This window comes from Ictalurus punctatus, chromosome 27 (genome assembly GCF_001660625.3).
Source record: "Ictalurus punctatus breed USDA103 chromosome 27, Coco_2.0, whole genome shotgun sequence".
Taxonomy (NCBI): Eukaryota; Metazoa; Chordata; class Actinopteri; order Siluriformes; family Ictaluridae; genus Ictalurus; species Ictalurus punctatus.
The window spans coordinates 7,334,217-7,359,698 of NC_030442.2; the positions used below are offsets into that span (position 1 = coordinate 7,334,217).

A 25,482-nucleotide genomic window follows, 5' to 3' on the forward strand; every position below is an offset into this window, starting at 1 on the left:
TTTAATATTCCGTACACTTTAGTATTCCGTATACTTCACTGTTCCGTACACTTTAGTATTCCGTACACTTTAATATTCCGTACACTTTAATATTCCGTACACTTTAGTATTCCGTACACTTTAGTATTCCGTACACTTTAATATTCCGTACACTTTAGTATTCCGTATACTTCACTGTTCCGTACACTTTAGTATTCCGTATACTTCACTGTTCCGTACACTTTAATATTCCGTACACTTTAGTATTCCGTACACTTTAATATTCCGTACACTTTAGTATTCCGTATACTTCACTGTTCCGTACACTTTAGTATTCCGTACACTTTAATATTCCGTACACTTTAATATTCCGTACACTTTAGTATTCCGTACACTTTAGTATTCCGTACACTTTAATATTCCATACACTTTAGTATTCCGTACACTTTAGTATTCCGTACACTTTAGTATTCCGTACACTTTAGTATTCCGTATACTTTAATATTCCGTACACTTTAGTATTCCGTACACTTTAATATTCCGTACACTTTAGTATTCCGTACACTTTAATATTCCGTACACTTTAGTATTCCGTATACTTCACTGTTCCGTACACTTTAATATTCCGTACACTTTAGTATTCCGTACACTTTAGTATTCCGTATACTTCACTGTTCCGTACACTTTAGTATTCCGTACACTTTAGTATTCCGTACACTTTAGTATTCCGTACACTTCACTGCTCCGAACACTTTAATATTCCATACACTTTAGTATTCCGTATACTTCACTGTTCCGTACACTTTAATATTCCGTACACTTTAATATTCCGTACACTTTAGTATTCCGTACACTTTAGTATTCCGTACACTTTAGTATTCCGTACACTTTAGTATTCCGTATACTTCACTGTTCCGTACACTTTAATATTCCATACACTTTAGTATTCCGTACACTTTAGTATTCCGTATACTTTAATATTCCGTACACTTTAGTATTCCGTACACTTTAATATTCCGTACACTTTAGTATTCCGTACACTTTAGTATTCCGTATACTTTAATATTCCGTACACTTTAGTATTCCGTACACTTTAATATTCCGTACACTTTAGTATTCCGTACACTTTAATATTCCGTACACTTTAGTATTCCGTATACTTCACTGTTCCGTACACTTTAATATTCCATACACTTTAGTATTCCGTACACTTTAGTATTCCGTACACTTTAGTATTCCGTATACTTTAATATTCCGTACACTTTAGTATTCCGTACACTTTAATATTCCGTACACTTTAGTATTCCGTACACTTTAATATTCCGTACACTTTAGTATTCCGTATACTTCACTGTTCCGTACACTTTAGTATTCCGTACACTTTAGTATTCCGTACACTTTAGTATTCCGTACACTTTAATATTCCGTACACTTTAGTATTCCGTACACTTCACTGCTCCGAACACTTTAATATTCCGTACACTTCACTGTTTCCTACACTTTAGTATTCTGTATACTTTAGTATTCCGTACACTTCACTGTTCCGTACACTTTAGTATTCTGTATACTTTAGTATTCCATACACTTCACTGTTCCATACACTTCACTGTTTCGTACACTTTAATATTCCGTACAATTTAGTATTCCGTACACTTTAATATTCCGTACACTTTAATATTCCGTACACTTTAATATTCCGTACACTTTAGTATTCCGTACACTTTAATATTCCATACACTTTAGTATTCCGTATACTTCACTGTTCCGTACACTTTAGTATTCCGTACACTTTAATATTCCGTACACTTTAGTATTCCGTACACTTTAGTATTCCGTATACTTTAGTATTCCGTACACTTTAGTATTCCGTACACTTTAGTATTCCGTACACTTTAATATTCCGTACACTTTAGTATTCCGTATACTTCACTGTTCCGTACACTTTAGTATTCCGTACACTTTAATATTCCGTACACTTTAATATTCCGTACACTTTAGTATTCCGTACACTTTAGTATTCCGTACACTTTAGTATTCCGTATACTTCACTGTTCCGTACACTTTAGTATTCCGTATACTTCACTGTTCCGTACACTTTAATATTCCGTACACTTTAGTATTCCGTACACTTTAATATTCCGTACACTTTAGTATTCCGTATACTTCACTGTTCCGTACACTTTAGTATTCCGTACACTTTAATATTCCGTACACTTTAGTATTCCGTACACTTTAGTATTCCGTACACTTTAGTATTCCGTACACTTTAATATTCCGTACACTTTAATATTCCGTACACTTTAGTATTCCGTACACTTTAGTATTCCGTACACTTTAATATTCCGTACACTTTAGTATTCCGTATACTTCACTGTTCCGTACACTTTAGTATTCCGTACACTTTAATATTCCGTACACTTTAATATTCCGTACACTTTAGTATTCCGTATACTTCACTGTTCCGTACACTTTAGTATTCCGTACACTTTAATATTCCGTACACTTTAATATTCCGTACACTTTAGTATTCCGTACACTTTAGTATTCCGTACACTTTAATATTCCGTACACTTTAGTATTCCGTATACTTCACTGTTCCGTACACTTTAGTATTCCGTATACTTCACTGTTCCGTACACTTTAATATTCCGTACACTTTAGTATTCCGTACACTTTAATATTCCGTACACTTTAGTATTCCGTATACTTCACTGTTCCGTACACTTTAGTATTCCGTACACTTTAATATTCCGTACACTTTAATATTCCGTACACTTTAGTATTCCGTACACTTTAGTATTCCGTACACTTTAATATTCCATACACTTTAGTATTCCGTACACTTTAGTATTCCGTACACTTTAGTATTCCGTACACTTTAGTATTCCGTACACTTTAGTATTCCGTACACTTTAATATTCCGTACACTTTAGTATTCCGTACACTTTAATATTCCGTACACTTTAGTATTCCGTATACTTCACTGTTCCGTACACTTTAATATTCCGTACACTTTAGTATTCCGTACACTTTAATATTCCGTACACTTTAGTATTCCGTATACTTCACTGTTCCGTACACTTTAGTATTCCGTACACTTTAGTATTCCGTACACTTTAGTATTCCGTACACTTCACTGCTCCGAACACTTTAATATTCCGTACACTTCACTGTTTCCTACACTTTAGTATTCTGTATACTTTAGTATTCCGTACACTTCACTGTTCCGTACACTTTAGTATTCTGTATACTTTAGTATTCCATACACTTCACTGTTCCATACACTTCACTGTTTCGTACACTTTAATATTCCGTACACTTTAGTATTCCGTATACTTCACTGTTCCGTACACTTTAGTATTCCGTACACTTTAATATTCCGTACACTTTAATATTCCGTACACTTTAGTATTCCGTACACTTTAGTATTCCGTACACTTTAATATTCCGTACACTTTAGTATTCCGTATACTTTAGTATTCCGTACACTTTAGTATTCCGTACACTTTAGTATTCCGTACACTTTAATATTCCGTACACTTTAATATTCCGTACACTTTAGTATTCCGTATACTTCACTGTTCCGTACACTTTAATATTCCATACACTTTAGTATTCCGTACACTTTAGTATTCCGTACACTTTAGTATTCCGTATACTTTAATATTCCGTACACTTTAGTATTCCGTACACTTTAATATTCCGTACACTTTAGTATTCCGTACACTTTAATATTCCGTACACTTTAGTATTCCGTATACTTCACTGTTCCGTACACTTTAATATTCCGTACACTTTAGTATTCCGTACACTTTAATATTCCGTACACTTTAGTATTCCGTATACTTCACTGTTCCGTACACTTTAGTATTCCGTACACTTTAGTATTCCGTACACTTTAATATTCCGTACACTTTAGTATTCCGTACACTTCACTGCTCCGAACACTTTAATATTCCGTACACTTCACTGTTTCCTACACTTTAGTATTCTGTATACTTTAGTATTCCGTACACTTCACTGTTCCGTACACTTTAGTATTCTGTATACTTTAGTATTCCATACACTTCACTGTTCCATACACTTCACTGTTTCGTACACTTTAATATTCCGTACAATTTAGTATTCCGTACACTTTAATATTCCGTACACTTTAATATTCCGTACACTTTAGTATTCCGTACACTTTAATATTCCATACACTTTAGTATTCCGTATACTTCACTGTTCCGTACACTTTAATATTCCGTACACTTTAATATTCCGTACACTTTAGTATTCCGTACACTTTAGTATTCCGTACACTTTAATATTCCGTACACTTTAGTATTCCGTACACTTTAGTATTCCGTACACTTTAGTATTCCGTACACTTTAATATTCCGTACACTTTAGTATTCCGTACACTTTAGTATTCCGTATACTTCACTGTTCCGTACACTTTAATATTCCGTACACTTTAATATTCCGTACACTTTAGTATTCCGTACACTTTAATATTCCGTACACTTTAGTATTCCGTATACTTCACTGTTCCGTACACTTTAGTATTCCGTACACTTTAGTATTCCGTACACTTTAGTATTCCGTACACTTTAATATTCCGTACACTTTAGTATTCTGTACACTTCACTGCTCCGAACACTTTAATATTCCGTACACTTCACTGTTTCCTACACTTTAGTATTCTGTATACTTTAGTATTCCGTACACTTCACTGTTCCGTACACTTTAGTATTCTGTATACTTTAGTATTCCATACACTTCACTGTTCCATACACTTCACTGTTTCGTACACTTTAATATTCCGTACAATTTAGTATTCCGTACACTTTAATATTCCGTACACTTTAATATTCCGTACACTTTAATATTCCGTACACTTTAGTATTCCGTACACTTTAATATTCCATACACTTTAGTATTCCGTATACTTCACTGTTCCGTACACTTTAGTATTCCGTACACTTTAATATTCCGTACACTTTAGTATTCCGTACACTTTAGTATTCCGTACACTTTAGTATTCCGTACACTTTAATATTCCGTACACTTTAGTATTCCGTACACTTTAGTATTCCGTACACTTTAGTATTCCGTATACTTCACTGTTCCGTACACTTTAATATTCCGTACACTTTAGTATTCCGTACACTTTAATATTCCGTACACTTTAGTATTCCGTATACTTCACTGTTCCGTACACTTTAGTATTCCGTACACTTTAGTATTCCGTACACTTTAGTATTCCGTACACTTTAATATTCCGTACACTTTAGTATTCTGTACACTTCACTGCTCCGAACACTTTAATATTCCGTACACTTCACTGTTTCCTACACTTTAGTATTCTGTATACTTTAATATTCCGTACACTTTAGTATTCCGTATACTTCACTGTTTCGTACACTTTAGTATTCTGTACACTTTAGTATTCCGTACACTTTAATATTCCGTACACTTTAGTATTCCGTATACTTCACTGTTCCGTACACTTTAGTATTCTGTACACTTCACTGCTCCGAACACTTTAATATTCCGTACACTTCACTGTTTCCTACACTTTAGTATTCTGTATACTTTAATATTCCGTACACTTTAGTATTCCGTATACTTCACTGTTTCGTACACTTTAGTATTCTGTACACTTTAGTATTCCGTACACTTTAATATTCCGTACACTTCACTGTTCTATGCTCTTTAATATTCCGTACACTTTAATATTCCATACACTTTAGTATTTTGTTCATATTCTTGTTCTTGGCTGATGGGAGCGGAACCCGCTGTGGTTTTCTGGTTGTAGCCCATCCGCCTCAAGGTTCGATGTTTTATGCATCCTGAGATGCTCTTCTGCTCACCGCGGTTGTAAAAGAGTGATTATTTGAGAAACTATAAACTTCCTGTCAGTTCAAACCTTTTTTTCTGACCTCTCTTATCAACAAGGAGTTCCACCCACAGAAATATTGTTTGAAATGTTTTTCGCACCATTCTGCGTAAGACTGTTGTGTGAAAATCCCATAATAATTCGTATTATTATTCAAATTTGTCTGCATTTGATCATTTTTCATGTGCTGAGATGTCATTCTTGCACGGTAGAGGCATGTAGGGTTACTACACATACAATGTGCCTGGTCATTTCTGTCTTTTACATTTCATGGGATGTACTCGATAGCATCAAAATACCTTAGTGCGTTTGTCGCCGTGTGTGACTCGAGCCATCGCTTTAACAAATTTTGGTTGCATGTGTTGAACTTTCGCTCTGTTGTGTTCTGTGTCGCTTCGCTTTCAGCGTCTGACATCTTTCCTTTAAACACGTCAGACTGGCGGGAGGGGAAAAAAACAGGGCCGCCTGTGCAATAAGGCTTCTTATCATTTTAATTAGGAAAGTTGTTGGAGCGTATCGCCTTCCACCATGACAACAGCAGAGACGGAGAGACGCACAACCACCGCCTGCCTGTAACACAACTCCCATCAACCTCCTTTCAACTAATCAGAGCCGAGTCTCCATCCCACCTCCTGCTCTCCACGCTGCGCCCATGTTTCTGTCTTTTGAAGAAACACACACACACACACACACACACACGCCCAGTGTCAGAATGTTGAAAAAGAGGCATGACCTGCAGGTTTCAAACTTCCTATGACCTTTGCTTCCTCCACAGAGCCATTATGGATCTCTTAATATTCTGAAAAGCCTCATAAATGCATGGCCACGCTTCACACACTTCACACTTACATACACAGACGCACACATTTAGGCGGCTTATCTTCCCCCGTGTAAAACAGGCTCTCGTTCCCCCGTTTCCCTTCCTTCAGAAGGGAATTATGAGAGTGTGACCGAATGATGCCATGCTTCGTTTAGGTGTGGTATTTAAACAAGACAAGGGAAGGGGGGGTGGTGTGTGTGTGTGTGTGTGTGTGTGTGTGTGTGTGGGGTGGGTGGGTGGGGGGGTCACTATTATAGCACATTCTCCTCTAGCCCATTCCCTCACTCACTCACTCCGTGCTTTCCACCCTGTCTCTGTCTATAGCTCTCTCTATTTGTCTCAAGATGCTCCCTTCCTCTTGTTCTATCTCTCTCACGTCTCCCTTTCTGTTCTCTCATTTTGTCTAGATTAGTTCTGTCCATCTCGCTCTCCTCGCTCTGTCTCGTTCCTTCGATTCTTTCTTACCGTGGCTTCCTGTCTCCGTCTGTCCCCGTTCTCTTTTTTTCCTCCTTCAGTTGATCTCTCTCTCTCTCTCTTTTTATTCTCTTGTACTCTTATCTTTCTATCTTCCTCTTGACGTTTCCTCTTCTTCCTCTTCTTCTTTGTCTTCCTGTCACCACCTGTCTCTTTTTTTTTTCTCCTCCCATATTTTCCCCTTTCTCTCGTTTTTCTCCCCCGTCTTCTTACAGCAGCTTCCTCTTTCTGTTCTGTGTGTGTCGTCCCGCTCGCTATTCTCTTTCACTCTCCCTTTCTCTGCCTTTCGCTGTCTCTCTCGATTCTGTCGCTGTCTCTCTCCTTTTTGCTTGATCTTTATTTTTACACACACACACAAGCACGCACACAGTCATCTAACCCCCCCCCTCCCCACCCCCCCACCCCTGCCCCCTGCGAGCCTATCAGAGAGGAGCAGCGGTGTGTGAAGAAATTCCCAATATCTAAATTTACACACTGTATCAATCTTGTTTAATAGACTGGAAAGCTTATTGCTGCGCACGGAGCGGCGAGAGGGCCGGCCGTGATAAATTGTGTCGGCGCGGCGACAGCCGCCCGTGATGTATAATGAAATATTTATGATTTATCCCGGCTAATAAACTGAAATGAAGAGCATGATGTATGGGAACAGATGGGCCCTCTATTGACGCCGGGCTTCTCAGCAGAGAGGAAGAGAGCACAGGGGGAAGGAGGGAGGAAGGAGAGAGGGACAATTTATTGAGTATGAGCTAGAGGAGAAGTGTTTTTTTTTTTTTGTTGTTGTTTTTTTTTTTTGCGAAAGAAAAAAGAATGGAGGGGAAAAAAGGGTAGGAAGAAAAGGTGCGAGGTAGTAGACAGTGGGAAGATGGATGTAGTCAGAGGGGCTGAAGTGATCATGTTGTACAGACACGGGCCGTTCAGTGTGATTGATGCAGTAGAGGTATTTCTGAAGTGTCTTTACCATGTTGGTACAGTATCTCAGCCCTTACTGACACTTGTGACTTTTCCACTTGTGGACTGAAATCCTAAACTGAGGAAAAACATACGTTTCAGTGCATGACCTGAGAGCGCTCGGGTTTCACCTGAGCTGAGGAGGCGTGGTCTCTGACCCTGTCAGTCCAAGTAAAGGAGGCGTGGCCTCACAGTCCTCACGGTACTTAAAGTCCCCGTGAAGTGTCTTGAAACGTGCAGCGACATTCGATGTGTTGACTTCATTTCCACTGAGACGGAAAGTCAGGGCGGGACATATCGAGTGTCGCCGCCCCTTTTTAAACAGCCAATAGAGTTAAGCTTACCTCACAGCCCACGCTAAGCCGTTTTTCGACAGTCAGTACCATGGATTTTTATCATGTTGGAGGCGGGACACTGCAGATTCTAGAGAGCATTTGATTGGACCGAAAATCTGATGAGAAACTGAAGTGCAGAATGATGTCATCAAAATGTTTCATCCGTATTAATGGTAGAGAGAGACCGGACATTTTGAATGAATATATCTATATCTTCTAAATGTACATTTCGTCATTGTTTTGGAGCGCACTAGCTTATAGATAACCTTAAGGCAAACATATTCATACTAGAAGCCACAAAACGTCGATTTTAATTTCACGGGGACTTTAAAATGAACCTGTTTGCACAAAACTGACTTGTGTCACATCACATAGCTTTACATATAGTATGGCTGAATTGTTGATTCCTGTAAAGACACACACTGGGTCGAATTCCTTTACAAATCGCATTCAGGTTTGAATTACTTGAAACGTTTAGTATCTTTTTTTTTTTTTTGTGTGTGTGTACATTTAATCATTTTCTTGTTAATGAAGATGAATATTATTTTACAATTCATAGCAGACTTGGAATCTTCAACCATCTTCAACTCGTCCTCATGCACTTGTTTTGAATCTTGTTTTTGGGTTTAGTTTTTTTTTTTTTTTTTTTTTTATTATTATTATTATTATTATTATTATTTAAGCTCCTCCCACATACTGTTAGGCAGCATCATAAATAGTTTCCTGTTCACTATATTTACATGCATGATATTGTTTTAAACCAAAGATCGTGTGCTGTATGAGCAGCGTTTGATATTGCGCCGCATCTAAAAAGTTGGAAATCATCGACCACATACTGATATCGCACCTGTTTGGTACCTAATGAGCAAAATAATAATAGAAATATGTGGAACATATGGTATGCCTATATCCCATGTATGTATTTTTTTTTTTTTTTAGGTTAGAAAATGTGTTTCGATATATGTTTTATTCAACTAAAAGTACAAGACGGGATCTTAAACATTACAAACAATATGTTTTGTTTGTTTGTTTGTTGTTTATTTGTTTTGAAAATGTTATATTTGTTCGTACAGGCTGCTACACACCTCTAAGACAGCGAATCCTAGTTGTAGTTAAAAAGCAGCAGTTTGGGTGGACACTCGTCTCCCTCACACAGCTGATCTCTTAACTGCAGGCAGGTCTGAGCTGCAGCAGGTGTGAGCTGATTGGCTGAAGTGCCTCTTCCTGTGTGTGTTGATGTGTAGATGCTTCAGGCTGTTTGGTGAGGCTTTATGAGCACTGTGACTCATCGCCTACTGAACATCTCTAACCAGTCACCACCTGCCAGTCTCTCTCATATATATACACACACACACACACACACACACACACACACACACACACACACACACACACACACACACACACACACACAGAGCGAAAGACATAGAGAGTCTCACACCACCACAGCTGGGGCCTGCAGCTTGTAATGATCTCCACTACACTCAGCACCTCTCTCTCTCCCGCTCTTCCTTTCTTTCACTCTCTTTTCCTTTCATACCTCTCCCTTTTCTTCTCTTTTCCTCTCTCTCTATCGGATTCCCCTCTTTCCACATTCTCTCTCTTAATATATCTCATTTTTCTCTTTCCCTCACGCCCTCTATTTCCACATAGTTTCCTGTCTTTCTCTCTCTCTCATTTACTCTCTCTTTTTTTCTCCCCCTCTCTCGCTCTCATTTTTCCTCTCCTCTCCTCTCTCTCTTCCCTCCACAGTGACCCATTTTTTCTCCTCATCATTGCGCTGTCCCACCTGAGCCCCCTCATCATTCAGTGAGTGCTCTTCTCACCTGTCTCTCTCCCTCACTCTCTCTCTCTCTCTCCCTCACTCTCTCTCTCTCTCTCTCGGTCTCTCTGTCTCTCTCTCTCTCTCTCTCTCTCTCTCTCTCTCTCTCTCTCTCTCTCTCTGTCTCTCTCTCTGTCTCTCTCTCGCCACAGTCCCCTGCACTGTGAAAGGAGAGGAAATAGGTGTTACACTTTCTTTCGTTAGTGTGTGATGGGTTTTCTGCTGCCTGAGTGCCTCCTTTTGCCAGCCTTACAGTATTGTGTGTGTGTGTGTGTGTGTGTGTGTGTGTGTGTGTGTGTGTGTGTGTGTGTGTGTGTGTGTGTGTGTGTGTGTGTGTAAAAGAGAATAATTAAGGAGTTTCCAGTTGACTAGCTCTACATGATCCCGACTGGTTCAGGATTTTCCACAAATCTTATTAAAGTCACCCCAAAGGATTTCCTTCATATTGATTTTGATCGAGGTCATTTTGTATGCGTATATATATTGACGTACAGTCAGCTCCAGAATTATTGGCACCCTTGGTAAAGATGGGTAAAATAAGGTTATTTTAAAAAAAAGTCTTTGGTTGATCAACTCAAGCTCTAACCTCAAGTAAAATTCTTAAACCTAACATGCGCTGCATTTGTTTTGCATATCATTTTTTTCAGTTGTGGACATGAACGATGCATAAATTCCACTGAAATCATACAACCACACTTTGTACACTTTATTTTAAAATCATAATCTACATACATTGTGTACTGAGTGCCTCATGTCACATTTTTATTGACCTGGGTTGTAATTACAGCTGCTCCACTGTCGTCAATGTTTCATTGACACAGTTCTACATTCTGCCATTTTTAAATATTATTATTATCAGTAGTAGTAGGAGGAGGAGGAGGAGGAGGAAGAGGAGGAGTGGTAGTATTAAAGTGACGTATGCTGTCATGCCGGTGGAGCTCTCTCTCTCTTGTATAATGTGTGATGGGGTTTACAAGTAAGTCGGGTATGTGCTTTAACCATTGCTTTTACAATATATTACAGTGGTGCTTGAAAGTTTGTGAACCATTTAGAATGTTCTCTATATCTGTGGCCTGTGGTTTTATATATATATATATATTTATATATATATATATATATATATATATATATATATATATATACACGTGTGTGTGTGTGTATATATATATATATATATATATATATATATATATATATATATATATATATATATATATATATATATATATATATATATATATATATATATATACACGTGTGTGTGTATATATATATATATATATATATATATATATACACGTGTGTGTGTATATATATATATACACGTGTGTGTGTGTGTGTATATATATATATATATATATATATATATATATATATATATATATATATATATATATATATACATACACATGTATATATATATATATATGTATATATATATATATATATATATATATATATATATATATATATATATATATATATATATATATATATATATATATATATATATATATATATACATACACATGTATATAAACCACCCTTGGTAAATATGAGCAAAGAAGGCTGTGAAAAATTGTCTTTATTGTTTAACCTCTTGATATTTTGTTCAAAAATTTCACAAAAATACTCTGCTCTCATGGCTATCAAACACAACACAGGTTTATCCAAAAAAAAATCTTTGTTCAATATAGGTGTGCAACCATTATTGGCACCCCTATGAATTCATATGAGAAAAATACATTTGAGGTATAGTCCCATTGATATTTTAATTGTTTTAGTACACTTAGGTGACTAGGAACAGGAAATTGTTCAACCATGACTTCCTGTTTCACAGGGGTATAAATATGAGGTAACACATAGGCCAAATTCCCTTAGTGATTCATCACAATGGGTAAGACCAAGGAATATAGCAGTGATGTGCGGCAAAAGGTTGTTGAGCTTCATAAAATGGGAAGTGGCTGTAAGAAAATAGCAAAAGCAGTGAAAATGGCCATTTCACCATCAGGGCAATGATTAAGAAGTTCCAGTCGACTGGAAATGTTATGAATCAACCTGGAATTGGACGCGTGTCTGTATCGTCTCAACGCACTGTGAAGAGGACGGTTCGAGCACCCAAAAAAAATCTCAGAACTGTAGAAGTTCGTTGCGTCTTGGGGTCAGAAAGTCTCCAAAACTACAATCTGAAGTCACCCAGTTTCAATGACCCACTTTCTCTTGAGATTTAGTTCACAGACATTCAGAGATCCATAATTCAGAATTCACTGGTATAATTCAGAGTTTATCGTTCCATCAATGAAAGCAAGTCGTCCCAGCCCAGATACAGCAAAACAGGCCCAAACCATGAAACTACCACCGCCATGTTTCACAGCTGGGATAAGGTTCTTATCCCAACTGTGAACCAAGGTTGTGCTGAGCCAGTTTTTCAACTTGGAGTTTTAAACTCGAACTGTCTGCTGTGGTTGTGCATACTGGTTGCTATAGTTCCGCAGCTCATACTGTACTTGTGTTTAATAATCTTGATCCATGTGCCACTTTTTATCCCTCTATGGTAATGAAGGCAACATGAAATATTTTGGCTTGCTGCAGCAAAAATCCATGCTTCACCAAGGGGGAAGGGCCTAATGCTAACCAATAGAAATGCAAAAACTGGTCACTGGCAGCCAATTTGATTCAGCATCATATTTTGTCTAGTAAACATTGACTCTTTAACTAATCTTCCAGTCATTAATCATCACAATACAAAAATGAATCCATGTTTATTGGTAAGACAACTTTATATCAGAAATATATAAATGTATGTTAGAAAATTCTGAAATTGTGCATGTTGCCCTGAGGCAACAACGCACCATAATGTAATCACACTAGGCCATAAAGAAAACAATAGGTGGTTATATAAATATTGGTTTAGCAAGCAACACAGTTTGAAGTAATCAATTTAAAAATACTGTAATATGCTATATATACTGTATATTTTAAGGGGGCATGGTGGCTTAGTGGTTAGCATGTTTGCCTCACACCGTTGGGGTTGGGTTTGCATGTTCTCCCCATGCTCCGGGTACTCCAGTTTCCTCCCCCAGTCCAAAGACATGCGCTGAAGTCTGACCGGTATCTCTAAATTGCCTGTAGTGTGTGTGTGTGTGCGCGCGATTGTGCCCTGCGGTGGGTTGGCACCCCATCCAGAGTGTCTCTCCCCTTGTGCCCCGAGTGCCCTGGGACAGACTCCAGGCTTCCCGCGACCGTACAGCGGTACAGAAGATGGATGGATGTTAAAATGATTACATTATTCTATTATAAGAGAAATCTCTCTTTGATCTACTGAAATTCAGTGAAGTGAAAAGCAGGTATCACTCCCGGTGGATGGTAGTGAGGATGAGTTGGTATTTAGTGATGAGGAAGATGATGAGCAACCCTACATGGAGAAAGAGAGTGAGGCTGAAGACGAGGGTGAAGACGAAGGTACAGTGCTCGTATCAAATCTACAGGGAGAAAGTGAAAGGGAGGGTGAGGATGATTAAACATTGCATTTGTAATACATTTCTTTTACATCTTGCTTCATATGCGTGCATAAGTTTTTGCCTATGCAGATGGATGTGTTAAAAATATTTTCCTTTTTGTCTATTAGAACATCAGTTGTTTCGATATGAGCACTTGTCCTTCTTAAGGGTCTCTGCATTAGCCGCAAGCCGAAACTGACTCGCACTGACCTCACTCTGACACACTGTTGAGTACAGAAACATTTCCGAGCTGAAAAATGTTTAAAGTTTTAGATCGAGACTCATTCGACTGTAGTGTGAATTGTAGTGTTTAAACTGTGCGCGAAAGTTAGCGGTTGTTGATTTTCCTCCGATGTCATAAGTATGAATTCGAATGAAAATTGTACCCAGTGTAGCATCCGCTATAAGCACACAGTGATTCAGACATCCATCATCGGCTTGTTTACCTCCAGTCTGTGATGGAATTGCTATAGATTTGATAAGTATACATCTTTTGTTTAACATATTTACTTAAACATGTTGACAGTATAGCTAATATAGATTAAGGGTTCTGTGTTGCAATTTAGTTTTCATTGAAAAGCCTAAACAAGTATAACACATTTGTCGTAACTGTGACAAACACTAAACACAGTGTTTTTTTATTTGGAGTGACTATTTAAAAAAATGACAACCTGGTAATGTTTACAAGCCGCTTTTGGTGTCACGGACTACAGTCGCACGTTGTATAAGAATTATTTACAAGTGAGTTGAGATCAGCACTGTCAGCTGATGACAAAGTTCTGGTAGTGTCAGGATTTTTTATTAATAACTCAGAGTGTGAGCACTGCTACAGTACGACACTCGTCTAAACGCCACCAGTGGAAGGATGCTGGTTTTAGAATTGAATTATAGGATTATATGAAAGTCACAGCGCCGCTACAACTACTTTAGTGTCAATGGTTCAACTTGAAGGAAGCATGCTAATGGACCTCTGGTTGAAGATTGCCAGAGGATCATTAGAGGATCGTATAATCCGATATGAACATATTAGTGCATAGACTGTTAGAATTCAGCCAAGATTTTATTTGTCTCATCTGGGTACAGTAAATAGTAATCTTTAAGACATCTGTAAAGTGGATTAGAGTGGCCACTCTTACTACAAATCTTGGAGCATAATATCTGCATATAGTGGATGTACACTCACTGTCCACTTTATTTGGAACACCTGAACATTCATGCAGTTATCCAATCAGCCAATCATATGACAGCAGCACAATGCATAAAATCGTGTAGATACAGGTCAAGCGCTTCAGGTAACGTTCACATCAAACAACAGAAATGGGAAATATTTCCGAAAATGCTGATCTCCTGGGTGTCATGCCCTACCAGTCTTTAGATTTTACACAGAATGGTGTGAAGGCCTCAGCTTTCTGTTCTTGGCGGCGTGGAATCTGATCTGGTCTTCTGCTTCTAGCCTATCCACCTCAGGGTACGAAATTTTTTGTGCATGCTGAAATGCTTTTCTGCTCACCGCGGTTGTAAAGACCGTTTGTATGAGTTACTATATCCTTCGATTCAATTCATTTTTATTTTAACAATGTACATTGTCTCAAAGCAGCTTTACAGAAATATACAAACACAGGACACAGATTTTAAGTGTGTGAATTTATCCCTATTGCGCAAGCCGGTGGCGTTATGAGGAAAGAAACCTTGAGAGGAACCAGACTCATCTGGGTAACACCGGATAGTGTGAAAGTAAAGGGAAGTTTATTATGGTTTTTATATGAAGTGTGTTTTGTTGAACTAGTCCACTGTTCACTAAAGGAGACCCGAGTGCAAAACTGTATGTGGTCATTGCAGTCCTAAGGCCATCGCAGCAACCGTAGTCCCAGCAACCACAGCGGGAACGTCCATGTGGAACTGAGGTCCAAAGCAATGTTTTTATTTGTGTCTGTTGTGTGTGAAAATCCCAGGAGATCATCAGTTTCTGAAATACTCATACCAGCCCTTCTGGTACCAATATGCATGCCACGATTAAAGTCACACAGATCACACTTTTTTCCCCATTCTGATGTTTGATGCGAACTAAAGCTCTTGACCCGTATCGGCAAGATTTTTTTTGCATCATGTTGATGATTGGCTGATTAGATAAATGCATGAATGTGCAGGTATACAGATGTTCCTAATAAAGTGCATGGGGAGTGTGTAGTGAACGTTGTTAATCATAATATGTGGCAACTAAAGTTGGCCTTCTGTTTTCTTTTGTGTTTTCTTTAGGGGACACCGCGGTCTACAAAGATGGAGTCTACTGGATCATGGGACGCACTTCTGTAGACATCATAAAGAGCGGCGGCTACAAGATCAGCGCTCTAGATGTGGAGCGCCACCTGCTGGCCCACCCTGACATCACAGGTACATGGAAGGAAAGGCGTAACATGCAGTTGGTGTGGTAAAAAGAAGATAGTGGGCTCAAGGCAGTGAAACTCTCACACTGGTTGTACTATAAGAAGTAACCTGTATCTTTTAGAGCAGCCAATGACTGAATTCATAAGTGCATGTTAGAACAGATACGCTTTTTCTTTCAATTTGTCAGATGTGGCTGTAATCGGGGTGCGGGACTCCACCTGGGGGCAGAAGGTTGTAGCGGTTGTGCAGATGAAGAATGGGAAGACTATCAGTCTTCCTGAGCTGAAGGCCTGGGCCAGGTATCTCCTTAATGAAACATCACCTACCCTTTACTAAGCCCACCCCATACAACACCCCATGTGCTGTATGAGATACCGTTTATAGAAAAGTGGACAAATGATCCTTGGTAGTATTGCGCATCCCCGTAGTTCTGGTATCTTTAGAAATATGATGGGGTGTGCTATTGGATGCCATTTCTTGAGTTCAATTAAAACACAGATATCTTCTCAGTTGTAAAACTAGCATCTCCCTTTCGTATTCTCCTTGGATCGGCATCATTATATTACCTACTGTCTATATTTCATGCATGTATCCAATTGTATGATTACGACTTATCTTACTGTCTAAATAAATAATGAAAGATATTTCCAGCAGTTCCTAGGCAAGTTAACTAGCCTAGCTTATCCAGGGGAGTATCGCTGCTAATACGCTAGCTACAGTTTTACAATTTCAGTAACGTTACGGTAGTAGAAAAAATGTCTGAGTGGAGAAGAAAAAGCAAGCAATAAGGTCTGGAGACATAGAATGTTTAAGCAAGATGCAAAACCATTACTTTCCAGAGCATTACAAATGAGGAGCAGCGTTTTTCTTCCTCGCTTGTATTCAGACTGTCTCCGTTAACGCAGAGATTTATTTACATTGCCTTGGGAATGTAGCGAATGCTTTGTAGAAGTATTTAAGATCATAGCTAGGAATTAACGTGCTGCCATGTTCTGTAGGAGTTACAGCGTAAATGGTGCTACAGAAAGCACAGAATCACTGCACCGAGGGGTCCAAGCGTCATCACTTTCTGTACCGGAGTTTAATATTCATTCTCCTGCTAGTTTTGTGACTATGGATTGGTTGAAACTGGGGAATTTGTGCATCGTTCCATGAATGAACTCTACTTTATTTATTAATTTTAGTCATTTGTCAATTCTCAGTACGTTTAGCTACCATGGGCGTTAGCTGGACTGTGAACCATCGGGGCTGAGCCCAGATTCGTCTCCATCAAAAATCTTTTTTAAATGTACTTATAAACTGACATTCGTGCTTTTTTTTCTGCATGTGATGGCTAATTGCTTAAAAAATGCTAAAATTGCACAAAAAGTTGGATTTTTGGCATCATAAATTACCTGGGGTGTTATCACTGTTCGAGACTACAGGCTAGTTTGGTGTCGCTAGTCAAGAGGAGGCACAACTAAGCTATCAGTGTATGGGTTTAGCTGCTATAGAACCATGTAAAGTACGTTATCTGTCCTTATGCTCCGCTCATATCATGTTCATGTAACTCATATAGACTCACTGCTCAGCATCAGAGGATGTTAGTGCTTCAGTTTCAACCCCTTTAGTGGTAAATAAATAAATAAATAAATAAATAAAAATAGGCAAATATCCATTTTCCCCCTCTACTAACTAACTGATTGTGTGAGCTAGCGTTTCGCAGCATTGAGACCTGTCGGCCAATAGGATACAACTATTTCCATGTATTTTCCTGTACAAAATTACAACACCGCCATCTTCTTTTACGGACGTTCGGTTACGTAGTGACAAACCGCTACAAGTGGAGATTTATCCAGGGCTAAAGGAAAAAATCTTCACATTCCCCGGCCAGGTTTCGCCCCTGGTAGATACCCGTCCTCGATCACGTGTCGGCCACCGATCGCTGAAGGTAAAGGCTAGCCCATACTTTCTCCCAGTCACGTGAAGCTAACCACTTCGTCTTTTCGAGTTGCTGCTAATGCTGTCTCACGAAGCAGATTAAACACACTCTGAGGAAAGCGCTAACTGCTCTCTTCCGTGTACTCGAGCTCACAGATGCCTGTGGTTTGCCTCTGTAGCTAGTGTAGTGTTCTATTGAAAAAATGTGATAATCTGTCACTTTGTCAGAGATTTGTGTAGCGGTTTAGAGGTAGGTGAACGCTGGTCTGTTTTTTGCTTTGTGGGCAAGCGTTAGTGTTTTAAATCTGACGTGTGGGAAATCGGAGGGAACGCGGTAGTGACGTGGTGTGGGAGAACCTGCTGCATTCTGGATCAGTTTCACGGGGCAGCTTGGCATACAGGGGCAGGTCTGCCAGGGACCAGTTGCAGTAATTGAGTCTTGAGATGACAAGGGACTGAACAAGCACCTGAGTGGCCCCGGGGATAGAAATAACCGGATCTTCCTGATGTAAAGGAGAATCCTGCATAAGTAGAGAAGGATAGTTGGTTGTCCAGATCAACCCCAAAGTTGCCTGCAGTGTCCGATGGTGTGTTCTGACTGTTGCGTCCTTGAACACCGTGTCTGGAAAACATTGTTTCATCTGAGAAACCCTGCTCGTCAGTATTATAACCCAAATCCACATTCTTCCTAAACCCATCTTCTCTCTAGGAAGTTCTCCAAACACTGTATGCATTTGTTAACTTTCTTTCTCATGCTCCAAATACTCAATCTCAATCTGTCAGCTGATGAAACACGTCGATGATGAAATGTGTTTATTTCGACGTATGCAGCACGGAGTTAAAACAGCGTACGGAGTGTGCTGTGGAGTGAGTGCGTGTGCTGAGGTGCGCAGGCTTGCGTCAGAGCATGGAGCGTGTTGAATCACGCAGCAGGCTGACGGTCCCTCCGGGCCGCTGCCAAATCGATGTGGATGTTCAAGAACACAGCTTTGTGAGCGAGTACACTTTTTTCTTCTTTTTTTTTCTTTTCCTCCCACTCACACGCATCCACAGCTACCCGTATACGTCGGGGCAGCCGTGTGCCGATAGAGTCGGGGCAGCGATGAACGAAGGGATGCAGCCAAAATGGCTCTCTGCTCACAAACACTGCATAGGGCACGAGCTGCTGTTTTTTTTCCACCCTGTATAGTGCACATTTCATCACATAGTAAGGCCTGGCAACACAGGATGGGTTCCTTCTGTTTAATTCCTTATCTTCTATGATTTTACTCACTTTTACTGTGCCCCTGAAACAAAACTCTTCCAAATGATACAACAGGAATGAATCAAATGATCTCTCTCTCTCTCTCTCTCTCTCTCTCTCTCTCTCTCTCTCTCTCTCTCACTGTATCTCTCTCTCTCGCTGTCTCTCTCTCACTGTCTCTCTCACTCTCTCTCTCACTCGCTCTCTCTCACTTGCTCTCTCTAGCTATCTCTCTCTCCCTCTTGCTCTCTCTCTCGCTATCTCTCTCTCTCGCTATCTCTCTCTCGTGCTCTCTCGCTATCTCTCTCACTTGCGCTCTCTCTCTCTTGCTATCTCTCTCTCTTGCTCTCTCGCTTGCTCTCTCTCTAGCTCTCGCTCTCTCTCTCTCTCTCTCTCGCTCTCTCTCTCTCCATGCATCATTTTATTTATGTATTTTTTTTTCTTGCATATTTTAGTGAGTCTGAATGCTCCATATGGTTTTGTGGTCTTAGTGCCACGTCTATGTTTTATTGCTTGTACGTGCATGTGTGTGCGCTTGTTTGTTGGCATGAGTGTATACGCTTGAGAAACTGTAGTGTTGACCTGTCCTTGCTCCTGCCAGCATAGCCTGAGGTAGTGCATTACACACACACACACACACACACACACACACACACACACACACACCTTAATGAGGTACTTTTACGCAATGTGTATTACTGCAGCTCTCTCGGTTCTGAAGGGTGTTTGTGTTAGTATCGTTATGTATATTTTATTTATTTATTTATTTTGGCTATCAAAGGTATAACGGGGGGAAATTAAAAAATTTTTGAAAGTTTGCGATTTCATTATTTAATGCTTTGGGAAAGATTCAAATGTATATTTTTTTTTAAGTATTAATTTAGCTGAAACTGCATTTAACGTTAATGAAATTCACATTTAAATGTGAGTTAAATTGAGGTGAGGGTGAGCCTCTTGCTGTCGGTCTGACGTACACTGAGGTGAATCGATATGGGGGAAATATAATCAAAAGGTGCTGGAGAATAGCCAATACTTACACATGATGCTGCGAAACTTCCGTGATTTCCAAAATGTCGCAATTGGGACGTTTTTTTTCTTGCTGAGGAATTGGACCGTTTTTGCATATGTGTGCTTTTTGTGTGTATATATTCAGTAATTAATGTAAGACACTGAGAAGGGGGTAAAACTGTGTTTAAGTTGCGGACAGCTGCAGACACCCTGGAAATAAGGCTTCACCTGACCACAGCTCTAAGGTTAAACGAATGGTTTAGTAAGTAAGTAAATAAATAAATAAATGAAGATGGTTTCCGCTGTACCATAAATTCCATTTGATCAGCAGCAAAGTGTGATTGCTTCTGAGGTTTTGTCGTGTGAATCAATAAACCGCAACAATACAGAACAAAAAAAAAAATCTTTTATAACTTGCTTGTACTTAATATTTCCTGATAATGCTGAATTGTGGAAATCACTGGTAGTCTGTTTTTTTGTTTTTGTTTTTGTTTTTTTGTTTTTGGCAAAGCACCCAATACATCTGGTAAATTTCCATTCCACCTATATCCTCTCTCACACACACACACACACACCACACACCACACAAAACATACTGTGAACGTTTTGTTGTTGCTTTGAATCAGAGTTCTACTCTCCAACAGCTGCTTGAAATGTCTTCATTACTGTAACGTATGCGTATGGTGTGCATATGCTCTTATGCATACAAAGCTGCGTAGTCTATGTGAGTGCTCTACACACAGAAAGGCCTGAATATATATCTAATTTTCTGTTTTCTTACTTTACACATACACACAGAATGCTCATTCCTCAGTGCCCCAACTCCAGCTGTCATTTCTCATATTTGTCAGTCTTTATATGGTATTTGCAACAGAGAGAAGATATGATGAGCCCCAACACACACCATAATACACACACACACACACTTTAATACACACACACAGATGAAGTACAACAACAAAACAGACATTGAGACTAACATGTGTGAAAGGTAAATTGATTGTTTGCGTAGAGAACAGAAGAGACAAAAAAAAGAAACGCAGACAGACGCTGTGCTGGAAGGGACGTGCGCCGAAGAAACGGAACACAACAAAAAGTGTGAGATGTTTAAAAAATAAAAAAGGCTCCAGGACTTACCATAACAACCATGCCTTCACAAAGTCTACACATTTAATTAACTCAGTGCTCGGCTCGGGGTTTTATTTATTTATTTATTTTTATTTTTTTTTGTTATTTTCTTTTCATGCTAATTTTATTGTTTATGGAATTAATTGAATTGTACATGTCTTGAAGCGATCTGAAATACAGCACGCAAAAGCTGGGTGTGAAGATATGGGGATGTGCTGAGAATAAATTCTCATTCCACATTAGTTTTTGGCGGATAAGCTCCAGTTCTCCAGCAGTCATGTCTTCTGTTTGTCTGTTCGTCCATTTGTCATTATAGTTACACACTAACACCCTAATCGTTGTGAGGACCTTCCCCTGACATAATTAATCATGCAGATAATTAATGACCCCCCCCCCCCCCCACACACACACACACACACACACGCACACACACACACACACACAGTTATCTATAACTTTGTTAGATATCATACGTGTTGGATTTTGTTTTCTATTGTTTCTTCTTACAGGGTACATTTCATTTATTTAAAGCCATGGGGGGTGCAAACATTTGCACTCGCCTGTAATATATTGTATCATATTGCAAACATAATGTGTAGTGATGCAATTGCAGTATAATGTTTTATACTGTGTGGCTCTCTTATAGTTATAGAGATTCAGAATAGTTTTAGATGGGGGGGTATAATACAATTTAGTGAATAGAAAATTCCATATAAACAGTATGACGAGTTTGTTTTTTATCTTTCAGAGAGCACATGGCCTCGTACACAATCCCCACTGGGCTGATTGTGGTGGAGGAGATGCCTAGGAACCAGATGGGGAAAGTGAATAAGAGAGACCTGCTGCGCCAGTTCTTCCCCCACTGACAGTCTTCTCCATTCTCCACTCCTCCACCCTACCCGCTGACCTGGGGTCAGTGCTGTGGGTTTGTGTTACACGGTGGAAGTCTTGGGTGGCTGATCCAGGATCAGGTCATGAAGAGGAACACCAGCGGATTCAGCGAAGCTCCAGGTTTACCCTAATCTCTGGTGATCAGAGGGAACTGTGCACACATCACCTGTACACCTGCTTAATTCTGTCTGTCAAGTAAAGCAGCACTCTTGGCTCTCAGCTCCTGTAAGGAAGGATTATTAACATGACTGAAGAATTTAAAGATTCAAGTCACTGTAGGTTGGTTTATTTTAGTAATTATTAAGTAAAATATTAATCATTTCTTCCTTTGAATTTTTAATAGTGCATCTTTTAAACATTAAACGAATTGCATAATGTTGTTTGTTGCCTAGCAGCGTTAGCCAGCCAGGCGAATAGAGCATAAGGGCAACTCATTAAGGTAGAGGTGTGTGTGTGTGGGGGGGGGGGGGGGGGTACAAGGAGAGAGAAAGAGAGATGCAGCTGCTATGACGACAGAGCTCTAAAATAAAATCGTTATTAATTGTTTGTTAATTGTTATTGTGATTCTCTTGTAGTGCTGATGTATTGTAGAAATAGCATTATTGTCATTTGTAATGTTCAACCTTCATCAGTTTGGTTTAAATCAGTCACAATGTGGACCAATAACATAACAAATAATGCCATATTTGGCTTCATTCGCGTCTGAGGTGGCCTACACCTCCCCAGAATGCTTTGCTGTAAGGGAAGACGTACAACCCCGATTCCAAAAAAAAAAGTTGGGACGCTGTGTAAAATGTAAGTAAAAACAGAATGCAATGATTTGCAAATCTCATAAACCCAAATGTTATTCACAACAGAGCATAGAAAACATAAATGTTTAAACTGAGGAAATGAACCATTTTAAGGAAAAAAGAAGGTAATTTTGAATTTGATGGTCGCAACACGTCTCATAAAAGTCGAGACGGGGGCAACAAAGGCTGGAAAAGTAAGCGTTACTAAAAAGAAACAGCTGGAGGTTAATTGGCAACAGGTCAGTAGCATGATTGGGTATAAAAAGAGGATCTTAGAGAGGCGGAATCTTTCAGAAGTAAAGATGGGCAGAGGTTCACCAATCTGCGAAAAACTGCATCTACAATTTGTGTAACAATTTCAGAGTAATGTTCCTCAAACTAAAATTGCGAAGACTATGAATATCTCATCATCTACAGTACATAATATCATCAAAAGCTTCAGAGACTCTGAAGAAATCTCTGTGTGCAAGGGACAAGGGTGAAAATCAACATTGCATGCCCGTGATCTTCGGGCCCTGAGGTGGCACTGCATTAAAAACAGACATGATTCTGTAATGGAAATCACTGCATGGGCTCAGAAACACCTCCAGAACTCATCGTCTGTGAACACAGTTCACCGTGCCATCCACAAATGCTGGTTAAAGCTGGTTACCGTCATATTCTCTGGGCCAAAGCTCATTTAAAATGGACTGAGGCAAAGTGGAAAACTGTTCTGTGGTCAGACGATTCAAAATTTGAAATTCTTTTTGGACACCATGGACGCCGCGTCCTCTAAACTAAAGAGGACGAAAGAGGAGAGGAACCGTCCGGCTTTTTATCAGCACTCAATTCAAAAGTCTGCATCTCTGATGGTAAGAGAGTGCATTAGTGCCTATGGAATGGGCAGCTGGAACATCTGGAAAGGCACCATCAATTCTGAAAGATATTTACAGGTTTTAGAGCAACATAGACTCCCATCCAGACAGCATCATTTTCAGGGAAGGCATATTGCAGCCAGGCAATGCTAAACCACATTCTGCATCTTTTACAACAGCATGTCTTCGTAGTAGAAAAGTCTGTGTGCTGAACTGGAGCGCACAGGAGAGAATAGAGAAAGCATAGAAGTGTGAGAGAGATTTTTTTTTTTTTAAATTGAATTAAAAAATTCATTTAAAAAGTGTACGGACAATCTATAATTGTATGTTATATATATTAAGTTACCAAATGATCAGGTTCACAACATGCCACTTTTGAAAGTTTACAATTACTGACATTAAACCATTTTTGGTGATGTAGGTGATAGAAATGGCAGTTACCATTAATATCTAACATTAATATCTAATAAAAGATTCAAATAAAAGCTTTTTTTTTCCATTTTATGTTAAATAAATAATATAATAAATCATGAAACGTGATCAAACTAGAGTAGAACCTTTTTTATATCTAGATTTTAGTGTCATGTGACCGTATTTACATCACATGCCTCGCAAAAAAATATAATATCGTAAAATATCGGCAAAGCAGGAGATGAGAACGTTTCTCAGCTTCACCCTGGAACGTAATGTGATGTCTATATTTAATAGGAAGTTGCACCACAGTAAAAGGATGATTCCAGAAGGACACTGCTGTCCTCTATTCCTATAAGACAAATAAAGGACGTCTCCAGGGCCGTTTTTTTTATTCTTTTTTTTTTTAGAGAATCTTCAGTTCAGTGTTCAGTCTTCCCCTTGAGACTTCATACAAGCAGTCTGCAAGTTAGTTCCTCAGGTCAGATCAGTGGGTGTGTGTGTTACTCATTTTACCCTCTTTGTGTCCCTATTTTGAAAATATGACCACTCTGACATTGTCTAGAAATTGTACCCCACGAGGTACTTTTTAATACACAAAATCGAGTTCTCGCTCAAAAAGGCTAAATAATTCCTATGGGAAATTTAACTTGGGGGGGGGGTTGAGTTTAGGCGTCGTTTGAACTATTTAGCTATAGTAAGATAAGTCAATATCACCATCACATTATAGGTTGGTGTATCATTAGCATTCTGTTGAGTGTAAAAGCTCTGCAGTTCCATTACAGTGTATAGTTTCTGTTGTAATGAGTCACCTCAATTTGTAAGTGATAGTGCGATTGGCAGCACAGAATGGCACCAAGGACACTCCACTGTTGAACAGGGAGTGAGTGAATGGAGGCAGCCATGCAGAAGACATCGAGGGAGACAGTGGTTATCTGTTTTTCTCCCTATCTCTCTGTGTCTCATTCTCTGGCTGCAGTCACCAGAGAGCTGATTAAGAGAGTAGGACTATCGATCTCGGTGTGGTGTGAAAGGCTGAGGTGTGCTGAGGCATAGATGCTTGTGGACAGGTTTGGGCAGGCAGGTAAA

The 25,482-nt window shown here is 39.2% G+C and overlaps 1 protein-coding gene across 2 annotated transcripts in view; it reads left to right on the forward strand.

Moving 5' to 3' along the window:
• The window catches only part of acsf3 (acyl-CoA synthetase family member 3), a 77,131-nt gene extending 54,248 nt beyond the window's left edge, over positions 1-22,883 (forward strand). For both annotated transcript variants that reach the window (XM_047151652.2, XM_047151653.2), the window contains 3 exons: positions 16,019-16,153; positions 16,335-16,446; positions 22,195-22,883. In XM_047151652.2, the coding sequence (XP_047007608.1) occupies positions 16,019-16,153; positions 16,335-16,446; positions 22,195-22,312 (365 nt within the window). In that variant the 3' untranslated portion in view covers positions 22,313-22,883. The remainder of the gene's footprint in view (positions 1-16,018; positions 16,154-16,334; positions 16,447-22,194) is intronic.
• Positions 22,884-25,482: the final 2,599 nt, after the last annotated feature.